Raw genomic sequence first — 19,166 nt, 5'->3', positions numbered from 1 at the left:
ACCAAGATGGGTACACAGGAATCACATTTCTATTATGAAAGTTCTCATCTTTCTGTAAGTTGAATGAAGCAGACTGTTGTCACCCACCTTAAATTCCCCCATCAGACAATCTGCCCGCAGAGAGTGAGAATTATAAACCTGCAAGAAAGAAGAGTAGTGAAGAAATGACTGGCTTTGCCTGGCAGTGAGGGAGCAGTACCTTCCTACTGGCTGACCCTTACCCGGATGCTGATGATCTCATCCATCAATTCAGAAGGGGTCATGTTGACATTGTAGAAAAGCAACTGCCAAAACAATAGAGCAGATGTTTAAATGTTAACAGGGGATTTGGATTTAGTGGGATCTGATGCTACAATTTTGGGGGCCCTCCTAAAAAATACAAAACACAAATTCAAAATTAGTTTTGACCATGTGAACACATGACAAGGCCTGGAGTTTAAGCCCTGGAGTTTAAGCTTCATGGTAAACCCACTTCTTCATGTTGGAAGAAGGAGAAAGGAGTAAATAACAAATACAGCATTTAGTTAACTAAATAAAATTGTTCACCTGGGACTAGATATCTAAAGGCTAAATGATGTAAAGATCCAAGCCTAAGCAGGTATGGGGGTACACCCCTGTAATCCCAACACTCAGGAGGCTGAGAGGAGTGCTTGAGCCCAGGAGTTCAAGGTCAGCCAGGGCAATATAGTGAGAAGTCATCTTAAAAAAAAAAAAAAAGAGGAAAAAAGATCCAAGGTGACTTCATGTTGCAGTGCTTACTAAAACAATTGCTTACAGCTGGCATGACCTGGTGTGTGTTTTAAATTTCTCTGATATCTTTAGCTCTATTAGTGTCTAGTGACTCTAATTTTACTCCAAGAAAGCATCTTTAAAGACAATTTTGCCCATTAAATTAAGTTAGTGCCTCAGCAAAGTCAATATTGACCACATTGTAAAAGCTAATTTTAAGAAGGTTGATTCTTGGGATATGAATATTAGGTATATAGGAGGTTTAATCATGTTAGGCTAATAAATGTTAATCCTAAAAGAAAAAGATTGAGCATTTATTCCAACTGAGACTTTTTCCTCCAACTTTTTACTTAGGAATATTTGTAATCTATAGGAAAGCTGAAAGAATGGTAAAATAAATACCACCTTTCACCTATGTTCACCAATTGTTCCATTTTTGGACACTTGCTTTATCTTTCTCTTTTTCAAACTGAACTATTTGTAAGAAAGTTCTAGATATCATGACACTTCACCCCTTCAAAATACATTTACATGCATCTCCTAAGAGCAAGGACATCTTATATAATTGCAATACCATTATCATAACCAAGAAATTTAACATCTAACATACAATTTTCACATTTTTTCCAATCATCCCTACAAAAACACTAGCTTTTCAAAGAAATCTAGGATCTATGCAAGAATCATACATTGCATTTGGTTTTTGAGTCTCTTCAGCTTCCTTTTTTATATAGAACAGTGCTATTTCCTTCTTTGTTTCTTGTGTTTTTCCTCGCTTCTTCTTCTTCTTTAAATAGAGATGAAGTTTCACTATGTTGCTCGGGCTGGTCTTGAACTACTGGCCTCAAGTGATCTTCCTGCTTTGGCCTCCCAAAGTACTGGGATTACAGGTGTGAGCCACCATGCCCATTGTTTTGTGGAATATCCCACAGTCTAGACTTGGGTGAATGTTTCCTCACTGTTGGATGCAAATTGGCCATTTGACAAGACTTGACACAGGTGATGTTGATTACTTCCATTATACCACCTGAGGACACCACATCATTTTTGTTCCCATTACTGGTGATAATAAGTTTAATATTATTTGGTTAAAAAGATATATACAGGCTAGGATTTTATTTTTTTTAAAGACAGAGTCTTGCTCTGTCGCCCAGGCTGGAGTGCAGTGGCAAGATCTTGGCTCGATGTAACCTCCGCCTCCAGGATTCAAGCAATTCTCCTGCCTCAACCTCCCAAGTAACTCGGATTACAGCCACCCATCACCATGCCAGGCTAATTTTTTGTTGTGAGACAGAGTCTCGCTCTGTCACCCAGGCTGGAGGGCAGTGGCCCGATCTTGGCTCACTACAACCTCCTCCCAGTTTCAAGCAATTCTCCTGCCTTAGCCTCCTGAGTAGCTGGGACTACAGGTGCACGCCACCACACCCAGCTAATTGTTTGCATTTTTAGTAGAGACAGGGTTTCACCATGTTGTCCAGGCTGGTCTTGAACGCCTGATCTTCAGTGATCTACCCACCTCGGCCTCCCAAAGTGCTGGTATTATAGGTGTGAGCCACCACGCCTGGCCATACTAGAAACTTTTTTAGTAAACCTCTTTTATATGTATATATTTGTTTTTATCATCTTTTGTTTCTCCTATCCCATAAAATTTTTTTATTGATTAATGTACTGGTCTTCTCTTTTGCCAAGAGATCTAATCCCCCTCAAACTCATTAAAATAGGAAAATTCTGAGGAAGGTGGAGATGTTTGCTGGGCTCCTGGGAATGTAGCTGAGTCAACAGGAAGCCTGCATTATCAACGCATCGACAGGGTTTACGTGTTAGGCCCAAGTAATCCAGCATCTTGCCTCCTCCCCTCCCCATCCAGTCTTGCCCTCAACGTGAATCTCTCTCTGCCTTTCCTCAAGTCCATTTCCAGTGCCCCATCTCTGTGCAGCCCCTGCCTCTTGTGAGAATGTGTATACTACTGTACTTGGCTGCCTGCTGTCGTCTGCGATTCCTTTGACGGGGAGAGGTTATAGGTGAGAAGAAAATGGGGCCTTCTACAGAGCTAGAAGCCAGTCTGAACAAAGGGGAAGAAAGAGAAATGCTGCATGGAAGAAACCATGTCTTTTCTGAATAAAGAGATAGGAAAAAAAAAAAAAAAAAAAAGGACAAACGCCAGGGCTGGGATTAGAAGCTGTAGGGAATGAAGAGGAAGTGTGATAAGACAGGCCTGGGCTGGAGGACAGAGCAGGAGATATAGGCCTGAGGAATCCCAGAAATGTGTCTTCTCAGTACAGTTGGGCAAGACTCTGAAAAGTTCCCTAAATATATCATTTCTCCCCACAGCCCAGTCATGGAGTTTTGTGGCATTTGAGATGGTTGTCAAGGTATCACGTATTTTTGTGGAGTGTTATAAAAGAGGGTAATAGCACAGGCTAAATTCTCACTGGGAGGCAGGGCGCAGTGGCTCACGTTTGTAATCCCAGCACTTTGCAAGGCGGAGGTAGGTGGAACACCTGAGGCCAGGAGTTTGAGACCAGCCTGGGCAACATGGCAAAACCCCATCTCTACTAAAAATACAAATCTTAGCTGAGCGTGATGGTGTGTGCCTGTAGTTCCACCTACTCAGGAGGCTGAGGTGAGAGGATTGCTTCAGCCTGGGAGGTGGAGGTTGCAGTGAGCTGAGATTGCACCACCACACTCCAGCCTTGGCAACAGAGCGAGATTGTCTCAATAAAAAAAAAAAAAAAAAAAAAAATCAGTAAGGGGGGCAAAACAAACAAAACCCCTGTGTGCTAATAACTGCTTTCCTTTAACATATATTATTTTTGCAGCCAAGTATGTTTTGACATCTCTAAAAAACTGGATTAGTCACAGAGAGTTGTCCCTCAGAGACACCTTGCTAATTAGAATAAGCAAAGGTAGATTTAGGACACATCACGTCCTCTCTCATAAGGGTCGAAGGGATCATCAAGAAGCTGTCACAAAAACACCAGAAAGGCAACAGCATCTCTGAGAGCCACCGACAGAGGGGACCAGATACTTTTTTTTTTTAAAGGTGTCTCACTATATTGCCCAGGCTGGTCTTGAACATCTGGGCTCAAGCACTCTTCCCGTCTCAGCCTCTTGCGTGTTGGGATTACAGGTGTGTACCCCCATACCTGCTTAGCCTTGGATCTTCACATCATTTAGCGTTTAGATATCTAAAAGCTAGATACCTTTTAGATTGTCCCAAGTGAACAATTTTATTTAAATAAATACTGGCTGGGCGCAGCGGCTCATGCCTGTAATCCCAGCACTTTGGCGGTGGGTAGATAACTTGAGGTCAGGAGTTCAAGACCAGACTGACTAACATAGTGAAACCTCGTCTCTACTGAAAATACAAAATTAGCCAGGTGTGGTGGTGCATGCCTGTAATCCCAGTTACTTGGGAGGCTAAGGCAGAAGGATCACTTGAACCCCGGAGGTGGAGGTTGCAGTGAGCCGAGATCACGCCACTGCACTCCAGCCTGGGCAACAAGAGCAAAACTCCATCTTCAAAAAACAAACAAACAAACAAAAGCTATATTTATTACTTACCCATTTCTCCAGAAGTGGGTTTACCACGAAGCTTAAACTCCAGGGCTTTGTCCAAGACCCTGCCATGTGTTCACATGGTTACACCTAATTTTGTTCCTGTGATCTCTGACTGGAACTCAGTGGCGTCTTCACCAGTGAAGCTGCTCCCGTGTTTCCCTCCCCTGTGGGACTCACGAGCAGAAACATGGCCTCTCAACCCCTTTACCTCATCAAAAAATGGGTTGTTTCCTCTCTTGATTCTTGTTCGGTGTGTCTGGCCACAGACGTGAACTTTGACCACAGGCCTTATGTTGTTGCCACTTAACTGTCGGCCCTCAATCACCCGGACGCGGATCTGCAGCACAGAAGAGGGGTGGTCACCCATCCTTTCCCAGCACGTGGGATCCTTAGGATCCTCAGGTGTTGCTTCATTTCCTTCGCCTATTAGGATTGCTAACACCAGGCCAGGGCAGCGGTGTGGTATACCAGGTGCTACCAGTTGGGCAGGGCCACGTGGGCTCAGTCCCAAGATGGGAACTAGGGTGGGGTTATAGAGACCAAGAGCAGCTGTGGGGATGAAATCATTCAAAGCTGGCCTGGGAAAGGGCAGGGCAGGTGGAGGTCACTGCTCAGACTCCAGCCATGTACCTGGTCTTGCTGAGCCTAGTGATGAACCCACTCCACAGCTGCCTCCCAAGTCTAAGACAGTGCCCAGAGCTACAAAAAAACACAGTATTTGTGCTTCTATTCTTTGATTAGCTCTTTCCTTCTGCCAAAGGGAAGGAGAATTATAGTTTTATTTCTCTGGAGACTGTCATCTGGCTGGACTAAACCCACGTGTGCCTGCAGAAGAACGATGGAGAGCTTCTCTTACTGGGTTTATGCACTGACATCTCCCTTTACTAGTTGAGCCATTGTCCATTGGAATAGGTCCACTGAAACATCACTGCAATTGCCAGCAGATGGGCAATGTGAAGATTAAACAAAGATGCAGAGCACCAGGCCGTTCCTACCTGGAAGTCCTGTGGCTTATTGGACAGCATCCGCCGGCTGTTCTTTACTTTGGTGAGCCTCCGAGCAAGCTGAGCTTCCGACACCGTCCCAACTGGCCCCTTAGGCCCAGGGCCCCTGACTGCATTGTCCAACCTGTCTTCATCACCTTCATCTTCTTCCCCATCTCCTAAAATATCAGCAAGAAACCCAGTGAGGGATAGCCCTTATCCTGTAAATGTCCGAAGGCTCAGGTTTCCAGGACACATTTCGTCTGCCATCATGTTTTAAGTGTTCCTAAAGTGGCAGGTGAAGGAGATCCTCTTGGTGACACTAACTTGGCACTTCTTGTGACTTGGAAAAATTCTTTAGGAAAATGTGTTCACGGTGCATCGGGGCTCTTGCTCAGGCTGCCTTCAAAAGAGACCAAGAGAATGGCAGAGATCACAGGGACAATGAGAGGAGATGGCACCGTCGCACCCAGCCAGGGATCACTGAGTTCTCATCAGTGTCAGGATGGAGAAAGGAAGAAACGCCATGGAACACTGAAGTCTTGCAAGGACAGGCTTCAACTCCATCCCTCCCACTGCAGATCTTTTCTCTAGAGATCTGCTCGTGAACTATTTATATTGTTTCCTGCTTGACCCTCCTAATTTACAACTGCTCTTTCCACTCTCATGGCAGAAAAGAAACTCTCCTCATTTTCTTGCCAAGCACCAAGGTGATCATCGTGCTCTCCCTTCCTCCTCCTGGCTTGTCACTTTCACACACATATGTCCTCTCTTTTATCCCCCTACCTTTCCTCTGCACTCAGGAAAAGGTTTACCTTGCTCAGCAGAGTGAAAATCTCAACCCTCTGACATGCATTAGATCCTACGACCTCCTGAATATTTTCAGGTTCCCCAGATGTCTCCTCTCTCTTGTGTACCTCCAGGGGTTCTGTCTCTATTGCAGCCTTTCCTATGCCTTCAAGTAGACACAGATCTTTCTCTCTTTACAAAACCAAAAACCAAATATCAACTCTGCCTACTACCTCTCCCCTTTCTTTTATTCACGAGATCTTTGAAACTCACTGACAAACTTTAGCTTTTCTTTTCTTAATACACAAAGAGTTAAAACTTCTGATAATCTGCACAATATAATCTAAGAGAGCCTAGAAGACAAGCCTCCCTGTCAGAACTCTGCTTTTGGATGCTGAAACTCCTTCTCTATGATGCAAGATCATGAAACGGATTTAATTTCCACAGACAGTCACCTGTCAGTCATTCACATCCTGGTATGAATGAGTTTCATCAGATTACTATGTAGCATGGCTCTTGAAATCTTGGGTTCTGAAGCCGTGCAGCCTGAGCTCAAATCCATTCCCCACCTTCCACTTTCCAGCTATGTGAGTCTGAGTAAGTTTCTTAATTTCTCTAAGCTTCAGTTTCTTCATTTGTTAAAAGAGTAAAATGATGGTATTTACCACAGGGTTACTGTAAAGGTGTAATTATCTATAGCTGAAGCCTTTAGCACAGTATCTGGCATATAGCAGCACCCAATAAATTAACTTTTTATTTTTCAGTTTTGCTGTGCAGTTTCGGTCGGTGTCTTCATCTGTTTGGGCTGCTATAACAAAATACCACAAACTGGGTGGCTTTTAGACAACAGAAATGTATTTCTCACAGTTCTGCAGGTGGGGAAGTCTAAGATCAAGGCACTGGCGGATTTGGTGTCTGGTGAGGGCCCACTTCCTGGTATGCAGTTGGAGCCTTCTCTGCCTCCCACAGTGGAAGGAGCAAAGGAGTTCCCTTGGGCCCATTTTTATCAGGGCACTAATCCCATGCACGAGGGCTCTGCCTCCATGACCTATTCACCTCCCTAAAGGCCCCACTGCCTAATACCATCACCCTCAGGGTTAGGATTTCAATGTATGAATTGTGGAGGGACACAAACGTTCAGACCATTGCAATTGGAAGGGGCTTCTTCTGGAGCACAGGACATTTCCTGGAACCAGCTATGTGGGGCATGGGGATGGGGCGCTAGAGTGGGCAGCACAGCAGGCAGGGGGCTCATAGTGAGGAAGAGGCAGCCACAAGGGAAGAGGGGGCCTCCATATGCACTGCTTTGCAATTCAGCCCAGGGTGGGCCCTGCTCCTCACCATCCATTCATTCATGCTTTGCCCATCCTAGCCTGGCTTCTGTTCTTCAAAGGTCAATCACAATCTCTCCTTGCCAAGCTCATTGGCCTTTTCTGTATCTCCATATTGGATCTTCCACAGCCTTGAACACCAGTGCTCATATACATATTTTTAGATCGTGGCAGCTCTCCTCCCCTGATCTACATTTTTGGGTTGTTCTGTGGGCCCCTGTTTTTGTCTCCTATTCATTGAGTGTGACTTCCTACTCTGTCCTCTGATCCTTTGACTCAACACTCTCCAGATCCTCACTTCGCACTTCCTTCAAGTAGCCATGGACTCCCAGAATGTTGTCCTAGAAGGGACCTTAGAGATCCTTCATCCAACCTACCCTTCGCCCCATTTTATGAACAGAAAACCTGAGGTCCAGAAAGCTGAGGCAACTTGCCTGTGGTTAGGTTATTAGAAGCTGAGCTAAAACCAGGACCAAGTTTTCACCCTGTCTCACTGGTTTAAAACCGGATTTAAAACCAGGCTGCAGGTAAAGGACATGTTGTCCTGCTAGTACAACATCTTTTTCAGGCTACTGAGAAAACCTCATGGAAGCCAAAGATAAGAAATTTTTGTCCTTTGCAAGATGATCTGGGCCTCCTCTTGCCTATTCTTGAAGAGACGTCAAAAAAAAGGGCTTACCTGCTTTTTCTCTTAGGGCACCTGGATGCAAGCTCTTGGAATCTTCTTTGTCCTACTCTCTACCAGGTAAGTTCCTCTCCTCCTTAAGTTTCAGATAAAACATATTATCTTCCAACACATCCTCCCCACCTTTTCCAGATGGAGTTAGTCCCACTCTGTCCTACTCACACATTGTTCTTTTTTTTTTTTTTTTGAGGCGGAGTCTTGCTCTGTCGCCCAGACTGGAGTGCAGTGGCTGGATCTCAGCTCACTGCAAGCTCTGCCTCCTGGGTTTACGCCATTCTCCTGCCTCAGCCTCCTGAGTAGCTGAGACTACAGGCGCCCGCCACCTCACCCAGCTAGTTTTTGTATTTTTTGTAGAGACGGGGTTTCACCGTGTTAGCCAGGATGGTTTCGATCTCCTGACCTCGTGATCCACCCGTCTCAGCCTCCCAAAGTGCTGGGATTACAGGCTTGAGCCACCGCGCCCGGCCACATGGTTCTTTCTAGTCCTTGCCACAGTCTTGCACCTGCTTGTCAACCCATAGGCTTCCTCTAGTCCCAGGCATTTCAGAAGCAGGGAGCTTGCCTTTGCTTCTCTGTATCTGTTGGGAACAGGCCTTCAAATCTGGCCATAAACTAGCCCCAAAACTGACCGTAAACAAAATCTCTGCAGCACTGTAAAGAGAAGAAAGATGGAAGAGCTTTTCGTGATGTTCACGGTGGCCATGATGCCCACGCTGAAGGTTGTGGGTTTACCGGAATAAGGGCAAGGAATACCTGGCCCACCCAGGGCAGAAAACCGCTTAAGGTGTTCCTAAGCCACAAACAATAGCATGAGTGATCTGTGCCTTAAGGACATGTTCCTGCTGCAGATAACTAGCCAGAGCCCATCCCTTTGTTTCCCATAAGGAATACTTTTAGCTAATCTATAGAAACAATGCTTATCACTGGCTTGCTGTCAATAAATATGTGGGTAAATCTCTGTTCCTGGCTCTCAGTTCCAAAGGCTGTCAGCCCCGATTTCCCACTCCACACTCTATATTTCTGTGTGTGTGTCTTTAATTCCTCTAGCGCCACTGGGTTAGTATCTGCCCCATGCCTTACAGAACACCTTACATAAAGCATATAGAAAGGGCTTGATAAATGTGGAATGAGTAAATAAATGGGAAGGGGAACAGGATCCCAGGCACAAATGTGCCTTCACATTTGAAAAACTACTGAACAGCTCTCAGAAAAGAATACCCAGACGGCTGAAGGGGTGCTCCTCCCAACCTTGGCACCAGCCTCAGGGAAGCACTGGGGGCCAGGCGCCTTCCCTCTGCAAACCTGTCCTGGACCAAACAATGGCTGGGGCTGAGAGCTGTTGGGTTCCTCCAAACAACGAAGACGAACTTCCTTCCGTCATCCTGGGCCTAAGTGGGACATCTTCCTTGCCGTAAATTATACCATTTTGGGCCAGTGATTGTTTATGGCAGTAAGCAGGAGAAAAAGTCGAGGTCAATCATACCCCTTTGCAATGCTGGACTCTGGACAAGTACTCATTACATTCTCAATGGATGCTCTAGAATCAGCCTGCAGATAACAAAGAGCCCATTTCTTCTGGGAACGTCTTCTGCTATTCAGACTTTAGGCTAAAGGGATGAGTCAGAGGAAACCAGCCTAAGCCATGGTGACAGCCAGCTTCTGTGCCTTGCAGCAGAAGAATATTCGAGCAGGAAACCTCCCCTTTATGTGGCAGGAAGCTGCAGGGGATTAAACAATGGTATGGGCTCCACAAAGAATGCTATGGGTTCCACAAAGAACGAGGGGGCCCCTATGGCACTGTTAAACACACCCTCATGTGCAAGCTGTGTCATGAGCAAAATGCTAGCAGTTGTGCTGGCAGGCCCTGTTCATGAGACCCAGGCATGAGTGTGATCCACAGCCAAGTAGATCTACAAAGAGCTACTCTTTCACCACCACAGAGGGCCACACCAAGTCAGGAATCTCCCACTGAACAGGAAGCTGCTGGTTGTATTAGCTTCTGAAGGCTGTCGTAAGGAAGTCCCACAAACTGGATGACTTAAAACAATAGAAATTTATTATCTGGCTAGGCGCAGGGGCTCACACCTCTAATCCCAGTACTTTGGGAGGCCGAAGTAGGAGGATCGCTTGAGCCCAGGAGTTTGAGATCAGCCTGGGCAACATAGGGAGACCCCCCATCTCTACAAAAAAAATTTTTTAAAACTAGCCAGGCGTGGTGGTGCATGCCTGTAGTCCGAGCTATTCAGGAGGCTAAGGTGGGAGGACTATCTGACCCCAGGAGGTCAAGGCTGCAGTGAGCCATGATCATGCCCTTGCACTCTGTCCTGGGTGACAGAGCAAGGAAAGAAAAAGAAAGAAAAGAAAATAAAGAAATATATTCCCTGACAGCTCCAAACCTTACAAGTATAAAATCAAAATGTTGGCAGAGACGTTCTCCCTCTGAAGCCTCGAGGGAAAAATCCTTCCTATCTCTTCCTAGCCGGTAGCTCCCAGCAATCCTAAGCATGCCTTGCCTATGGCTGCATTACTCCAGTCTCTGCCTCTGTGGTCACGTGGCCTTTCTCCCTGTGTGTCCTCCCCTCTTCTCATAAGAACAAGTTGGCCAGGTTCAGCAGCTCACACCTGTAATCCCAGCACTTTGGGAGACTGAGGTGGGCAGATCACCTGAGGCCAGGAGTTCAAGACCAGACTGGTCAACATGGCAAAGCCCCATTTCTACTAAAAATACAAAAAATATTAGCTAGGCGTGGTGGTGCACACCTGTGGTCCCAGCTACTTGGGAGGCTGAGGCAGGAGAATCGCTTGAACCTGGAAGGCGGAGTTTGCAGTGAGCTGAGATCATGCCACTGCACTCCAGCCTGGGCATCAGAGAGAGATTCTGTCTCAAAAAACAAAACAAACAAGGAACAATAGTCACTGAATTTAGTGTGACTTTATCTTAACTAATCTGCAAAGACCCTGTTTCCAAATAAGGTCATATTCTGAGGTTCCATATAGACATGCGTTTTAGAGGGCCACTATTCAATCCACTGGAGAGGCCATTTTTTTTTTTTTTTTTTTGAGGTGGAGTCTCACTGTGTCATCCAGGCTGGAATGTAGTGGTGTGATTTCAGCTCACTGCAACCTCTGCTTCCCGGGTTCAAGCGATTCTCCTGCCTCAGCTTCCTGAGTAGCTGGGATTACAGGCACCCACCACCACACCCAGCTAATTTTTGTATTTTTAGTAGAGACGGGGGTTTCACCATGTTGACCAGGCTGGCCTCGAACTCCTGACCTCAAGTGATCTGCCCGCCTCGGCCTCCCAAAGTGCTGGGATTACAAGCGTGAGCCACCACGCCTGGACAAGAGGCCATCTTTTGTATCTTTCCAGTTTGCTTCCTCTCTTACTCCAGCCCATGGGCAGCCCCAATCTAATGAGCACACTGCCTTCCCTGCTCCCCACTTCCTCCATGTCTTTGCTTTTCCCCTAGCCCAGGTTAGATCCCACCACCTAACACTGCAACCACCCCACTGCATGCCCCTTGATCCCTTTCCGCCTCTCACTTCACTGCGCTTACCTGGTTTATTCAACCCTCCACTGACTTCACCTCTGCACCCAGCCAGCTGAACTTGGCTGGGAAGCATAGACATCTTACTGGACTGGTCTCACTTTAATTTCCTGATCACAAACTCTAAGTGTCCTCACATGGCTGCCTGGACATCTTACCACATTTCCAAGACATCTATCCCAAAGCTTTCCGGGATCCTGGTCTGAGATGACCACTAATTAACCAGCACAGTCAAATCACTTTACCTTTCTGAACTGCCACCTATTTTGCATCTTGAAAGCTTCCAACATCCTTTCTTTCTCATTGACCACTAATGACCTGGCTTCTTATTTCATTGAGAAAATAGGCAATTAGAAGAGAATTTCCACATCTTTCCAACTCCAAATCAATCACCTACCTGTATCTGTTGCCTTCTCTCCTGCTACAATTAGTCACTGAACTATCTGTGCTCCCTGACTTGAAGCCAACTCTTCCACATTTGCACAGATCCTATCTCCTGTTGTTACTCAAGTTTCGCCTCTGCAATTTCTGCCTCTTTCTACGTTCATCATTTTCCCCCTTTCTACTGGATCATTCCTATCAAAATATAAACATGCTGAAATATCACCGAGCATTTTAAAAAACAAAACTTTCATTGACTTCACAGTGCCTCCTACAGTTACTGCTCCATTTTTGCTGCCCCTCTTGGGAGCAAACTCCTCTGAAGAATAATTTTTACTCACATTCTTCACTCTGCCTCTGACTCTCATGCTTCTTCCAGCCAGCCCTCTGCCCCACTAGTCCACCAAAACTGCTCTTGTCAAGGTCGCTAAAGATCTTCATGTTGCAAAATCCAGCGGTCCAGCCTCAGGTCTCTTCTTACTCAAACTCTCTGCAGCATTTGTTCATTTAATCCCTGAAACACTTTCTGCTCTTGGATTCAGCCTATTTGAACTAAAGCGTAGCTGCTCATCCTGGCATTCGCAAATAGAAGTAATCACCAAAGAAACTTCTCTCGGCTGGGCATGGAGTGGCTCATGCCTGTAATCCCCACTTTGGGAGGCCAAGGTGGGTGGATCACCTGAGGTCAGGAGTTCGAGACCAGCCTGGCCAACAGGGCAAAACCCCTTCTCTACTAAAAAAAAAAAAAAAAAAAAATACAAAAATTAGCCAGGCATGGTGGCGGACACCTGTAATCCCAGCTACTTGGGAGGCTGAGACAGGAGAATCACTTGAGCCCAGAGGCAGAGGTTGTAGTGAACCGAGATCGCGCCACTGCACTCCAGCCTTGGCAACAGAGCAAGACTCCATCTGAAAAAAAACAAAAACAAAAACTTCTCTCATCCCAGCTTCTTATGATACATGAACCCTGGCTTTGATCAGGCTTTTTTTTTTTTTTTTTGAGACAGAGTCAAAAAAAAAAAAAGAGACAGAGTCTCGCTCTTTCACCCAGGCTGGAGTGCAGTGGCACGACCACAGCTCACTGCATCCTTCACCTCCTGGGTTCAAGGGATTCTCCAGTCTCGACCTCCCAAGTAGCTGGGACTACAGGAGCACACCACCACGCCTGGCTAATTTTTGTATTTTTAATAGAGACAGGGTTTTGCCATATTGGCCAGGCTGGTCTTGAACTCCTGACCTCAAGTGATCCACCCACCTCAGTCTCTCAAAACGCTGGGATTACAGACGTGAGCCACTGCGCCCAGCCGTGACCAGGCCGTTTTAATAGAATCACAGAACTTGGAGCTGGAGGAGACTCTACATATAATTAAATCCAACCTCCTGATGCTGTAAGAAAGGAACTTGAGGCTCAGAGAGGTTAAGTGACATGCCTATTGTCACACAGCTTGATAGTGGAGCCAATGCTCAAATCCAGATCTGTTGATTCAAAATGGTTCAAGGTTCCTCACTGTCCCTCTCTGGCTATGACAAGCTCTTCACAACTCCCTTGTAGGAATGCCATCCTGCCTCTCCAACAATTATGTCACTTGGTCAAATCCTACCAAGCTTCTGACTGCATCTAACACTGACCTGTCTCCTTTCTGAATATCAGTAACCGAGTGTGTGATCCACTCTTCCTTCCTTGTGATGTTTCCATTAATATTTATAAATGGCTCTCCATCATAGCTCCAGCAATGTAATCATTCCTGGGATGTATTGTGTCCTCTTTCCAGAAGCTCAGCAGCAATACTCCTGCCAACTGCCCTTGGGTGCAGTCACTTATGATAATGACACTTGCCTACATGGCTTCTGTCCACCCACTCAGTGCTGAAGAGTTGGCAGCCCTAGAGGACCTGGTGATACAGTCAAGTTTGCCTTTGGCATCCCCAGCTGTGCCTTTCCCCAGTGCATATCAATGTCCCTTCTTCCTCCAGGCTCCCATACTCTTCTCTAGTACCACCTCTCTCTACCAAGCAGAAGAGAGTGGGCTATCAGTCACTCAGGTATCAGATGTCACCAGATCTGCAGGTCATTGTCCCCTCACCTCCATCACCCCGCTTTGTCTGCACCTTGCCAGGGAGGGAGATCCTTGTTAGAGCTCCCCAATGAAGGCAACTCCTAGGAATGGCTGAGGAAGAGGAGCACTTGCTGGTCACCCTGGCTGGACTGGGATCTCCTGGCTGGAACACAAACCCCACTTCAGCCCCTGGCAGCCCCCTTTATCCAAACATTCTCCCTCTCCACTCATCTCCTCCCGGGCTCAAACGATCATTCCACCTCAGCCCCCAGAGTGGCTGGAATTACAGACGTGCATCACCACACCCAGCTAACTATTTTTATTTTTTGTAGAGTTGGAATCTCCCTGTGTTGCCCAGGCTGGTCTCAAGTGATCCCAGACTCAAGCGATCCTCCTGCCTCAGCCTCCCAAAGTGCTGGTATTTCTGGCATGAGCCACGGTGCCTGGCCTCTGCCTTTGATCCTAATTCTGCTTTTCAAGATGAAGTCTTGTTAAATGGTGGTACTGGTTGAGCCAGAATTTTATCACTTTGAGCCAAAGGTCATTGCCCAAGCACAACAAAGGGCTAATATCATATTATCTTCAGTGTAAGCTAAAAGGACAATGCAGAACAGGAAAGAGTAAGTTTTGAAGCAGGAAAACAAATAATATTTTGGAGATAACACAGTTTCTTAGCTGGAATGTAGAATAATTTGTTTCTGAATTTCTAAAATGTTAGAAGTTTTATAAATAAATGTTTGTGTCCTACTGAAAGCAATTCATTACCCCACCCCAATTCCTGGGTAAATAACACTAAAGGTGCCCTAAGAATTTTCTAGCATATTCTAATACATAGACCAGAGCAAAGGTACCACGGAGGAACGTAAAAGGCGGGGATGCAAATGCAGTCCTGGGGGCAGTTGATGAATCAGGCCATGAGCCAGTCTGGATAACAAAGCCCAGAGAGCTGTCTCCCTCTGGGCAACATCACGTTCACCAGGCGAAATGTACAACGGCAGCGTTTCTCAAGTGAAATCTGCCTGCATCAGGCTCTCCATACAGACTGGGGACTCCCCTCCACATGAGCTGTATTAAACTTTCTGGAGATGGGCACCAGATAACTGCACGTTTAGAGATCTCCCTTGATGAGTTCACTGTGTCTAAATATTGAGAATCACTTGCTTATGATGAGCACTTTGATTTTCCTAAATATCCTAGAAAAAAATTGGACTAATATAATCAGTTTACTAGACAAAGCCACTTGATTAGAAACCCAATCCTGGAAACACAGCCTGCAACAATCTTCTGGCACAAGGATCATTTTCCAGTTCAGCTCTGACCAAATCAGTCCCTTGTCATGGAGCACCTTTCATGGAGCCCCATGGTCTTCCCATCAAGGACAAACGTCTCAGCCTAGCACCTACAGCCCTCAGGAACATGCTTCCCTTTCAACACACTTCTGAATGAGCCAGGAGCTATGGCATATTCACTAGTGTTCCCCAAAATGCCCTTCCTTTTTTTCTTTCTCCCTCCTCTTTTTTTTTTTGAGATGGAGTATTGTTCTCTCACCCAGGCTGGAGTGCAGTGGCACAATCTCGGCTCACTGCAACCTCTGCCTCCTCGGTTCAAGCAATTCTCCTGTCTCAGCCTCCAGAGTAGCTGGGATCACAGGCGCATGCCACCATGCCCAGCTAATTTTTCTATTTTCAGTAGAGACAGGGTTTCACCGTATTGGTCAGGCTGGTCTCGAACTCCTGACCTCAAGAGATCTGCCCGCCTTGGCCTCCCAAAGTAGGGATTATAGGCATGAGCCACCACGCCTGGCCGAGAGAAGTTTCTTTGGTGATCGCTTCTATTTGCGAATGCCAGGATGAGCAGCTACGTGTTGGTTCATATAGGCTGAATCCAAGAGCAGAAAGTGTTTCAGGGATTAAATGAACAAATGCTGCAGAGAGTTTGAGTAAGAAGAGACCTGAAGCTGGACCATTGGATTTTGCAACATGAAGGTCTTTAGTGACCTTGACAAGAGCAGTTTTGGTGAACTAGTGGGGGCAGCCTGCCCGGCCCCAAAATGCCCTTCTTAAAAAAATTTTTTAAACCATATTCAATGCCCACCTATTATTCACTCACTCATTCATTCACTCAACCAACCAAGCATTTATTAACAATTCTGACTTCTCAAGGGCTGTGCAAGGCACCATGAATACAGAGTTAAAAGGCACAGCTGAAAAAGTACTTTCTGAAAGCAATTGTCTCCTGTATAACAATTTGGTCAATCCTCTCGGGAGGAATGTATTACATTCAGCTCTGGACTATAGTTATTCATGTTTATCTCTTACCTTCCTACTGAACTGCAAGCTCCTTGGTGGCAAAACAATGGCTTTCTCACCTCTGTGTGTCCCATAGTCAGGTGTCATTAATGTTTTCTGAACTAGATCAAATTTAATTTTAAGGCTGGGCTTGGTGGCTCATGCCTGTAATCCCAGCACTTTGGGAGGGTGAGGCTGGCAGATGACCTGAGGTCAGGAGTTCAAGACCAGCTTGGCCAACATGGTGAAACCTCATCTCTACTAAAAATAAAAAAATTAGCCAGGCGTGGTGGCAGGTGCCTGTAATCTCAGCTACTCAGGAGACTGAGGCAGGAGAATCCCTTGAACCCAGGAGGTGGAGGTTTCAGTGAGCCAAGATCATGCCACTGTACTCCAGCCTGGGCAACAGAACAGAAACTCCATCAAAAAAAAAAAAATTAATTTTAAGCAAATGACTTTCGGATTCATGGAATGAAAGACATTGAAGCGGTGAAGTCTGGCTATGAATGAGTTTTTGCATGTCTATGTTTGGACAGAGCGCAAATTTAGCAGATGGTGCTTCAAAAATAGACATGAGATTTCAAAAATAGTTTCTTCCAGCTATGGGAAGGTAGGCTCTACTTAAGCAGACTGACATCTGGCGAATTAAGTTGCCATGGTAACAGGTTTTCAGGTCAAGCCTGGAGACTGGGTCAGCCCTCCCCTCTGTCACGGGAACAGTTTTCCAGGTGGGTCAATGAAAAGAACATCTTTGACAACACACACTTTCAGTCAAGCCACCAGTGCCCCAGGGTCTCTACTTTTTGTCATCTTCATATAAAAGCTCTAAGAAAGCACTCCTTAAAAAAGAACCCCTCAGGTGTTCACCTTCTGTGATATGTGATCATAACTAGCTTCTTCAAATTGCAGGGGCAAATTTTCCTAAAAATATTCACTTTTGTGTTCCAGCATAAATATTTCTAATATCTCCTCTGTAGGAGCCACTATGTGGATAAGAACCTTTAACATCAATAGCAGAAGTTGCTGGCAGTGGTTATCTCAGGAGGATGGGACCAAGAGATTTTCACTTTCTGTATCATGTATCTCTGTGATGTTTACATTTTATTAAGCAGAGTTTTTCTTTTTTTTTTCTTTTTTTTCTTTTTTGGCTCAAGGAAAGAAAAACAAGCTTAAATTGTAAGAATCTGAAAATATATAAATTAGAAGAAGCAGACATTACTTTTATATAGAACGGTAAAGTTTTAGGGTTTAAGAGTCAATTGAAGGGAGGCCGGGTGCGGTGGCTCATGACTGCCATCCCAGCACTTTGGGAGGTCGAGGCAGGTGGATCACTTGTGGTCAGGAGTTCAAGACCAGCCTGGCCAACATGGCAAAACCTTGTCTCTACTAAAAATAAAAAAATTAGCCAGGCATGGTGGCACATGCCTGTAATACCAGCTACTCGGGAGGATGAGCACAAGAATTGCTTGAACCTGGGAGGTGGAGGTTGCAATGAGGCGAGATTACACCACTGCGCTCCAGCCTGGGTGACAGACTGAGATTCCATTTCAAAAAAAAAAACAACAAAAAATAAAAAAAAAGCAAGTTAATTGAAGGAAAAAAAAGCGAATTCTGGGCCAGATGTACTGCTTATGTCATTAAGGTGTGCAACGTCAAGAGGTGTGGAAGTCTTGCTGTTCTCGGTCTCATATTTGTTTTTGTCTTATATTCCCCCAAGATTGTAAGTTTTTTTTTCTCCTGGTGTCTTTCCTAGCAGGGGGTTCAAAGACACCTTTCCTCAGTTGAACTGAATGACCACGTGATACAGTTTGGATATTTGCCCCCTCCAAATCTCATGTTGAAATCTGATCCTCAGTGTTGGAGGTGGGGCCTACTGGAAGATGTTTGGGTCATGGGGGTGGATCCCTCATGAATGGCTTGGCGGTAATGAATGGGCTCTCTGCAGTAATGAATGAGTTCACCTGAGAGCTGGTTGTTTAAAAGACAGTGGCACCCTCGCCTTCTCTCTCATTTTCCTCCTCTCTGATCATGTGATGCTGGCTCGCCTTCCCCTTCCTCCATGAGTGGAAGCTTCCTGAAGCGCTCACCAGAAGCACAGGCTGGCACCATGCTTCTTGTACAGTCTGAAGAACCATGAGCCAAATAAACTTCTTTTCTTTATATCTTACCCAGCCTCAGGTATTCCTTTATAGCAATGCAAACAGACTAAGACACTATGTTAGGAAAAACAAATGTTTTCCCTTGAAGCATCTAGATAGTTGAGGCTATTAGAAGTTTTGTTTTGTTTGGTTTGGTTTGTTTTAATGCTGGAGGAAAGTTTCTCTTAGCCAGATTGGGAAGCCGACACACAGAACGCCACCCTTGACCCAGCCCTGGCAAATATTCATTTTATAGAACAAAGACAGCACTTCCAGATCAAAGAGCCCAGTTTATTTTTTGTAAAAAAGAAATTTCATACCACTTCTCGGCCTTTTGGCTAAGATCAAATGTAGAAATTTCACTTTGTCTTCTTGCACTTAAAAATAAAATTGCCCCGCAGACACAGCTCATTTGCAGACCAACCCTTGGTGACCTTCTTTGTTTGAAATCCAAATACAAGGAACCCAAGTTTTGGGTTGTTTCCTGTCTTGATTTCAGACTTCTGATTTCCAGAACTGCGAGAGAATGTTTCTGTTGCTTAAGCCACCCAGTTTGCAATAGTTTAGGACAGCAGCCCTAAAACTAACAGTGTCTAGCTTAGGAGAAATGACAGAATGAAGAAAGATGCCCTGATTTTTCCAATTCAGAGGCTACTCCAGATAGCCCATCAATGAGG

At 45.5% G+C, this 19,166-nt stretch overlaps 1 protein-coding gene across 2 annotated transcripts in view; it reads right to left on the bottom strand.

Annotated features, from left to right (window-relative positions):
• Window positions 1–19,166, bottom strand: part of MYOF (myoferlin) — a 173,666-nt gene that overhangs the window by 97,482 nt on the left and 57,018 nt on the right. For both annotated transcript variants that reach the window (XM_023226269.1, XM_023226270.1), the window contains exons 6-9: window positions 5,286–5,452; window positions 4,499–4,627; window positions 222–284; window positions 88–138 (exon numbers count right to left, since the gene is read on the bottom strand). In XM_023226269.1, coding sequence (XP_023082037.1) covers window positions 88–138; window positions 222–284; window positions 4,499–4,627; window positions 5,286–5,452 — 410 coding nt within the window. The remainder of the gene's footprint in view (window positions 1–87; window positions 139–221; window positions 285–4,498; window positions 4,628–5,285; window positions 5,453–19,166) is intronic.

This window comes from Piliocolobus tephrosceles, chromosome 9, assembly GCF_002776525.5.
Source record: "Piliocolobus tephrosceles isolate RC106 chromosome 9, ASM277652v3, whole genome shotgun sequence".
In the NCBI taxonomy this organism is placed as follows: Eukaryota; Metazoa; Chordata; class Mammalia; order Primates; family Cercopithecidae; genus Piliocolobus; species Piliocolobus tephrosceles.
This window is presented reverse-complemented; position numbering and strand designations above follow the sequence as displayed.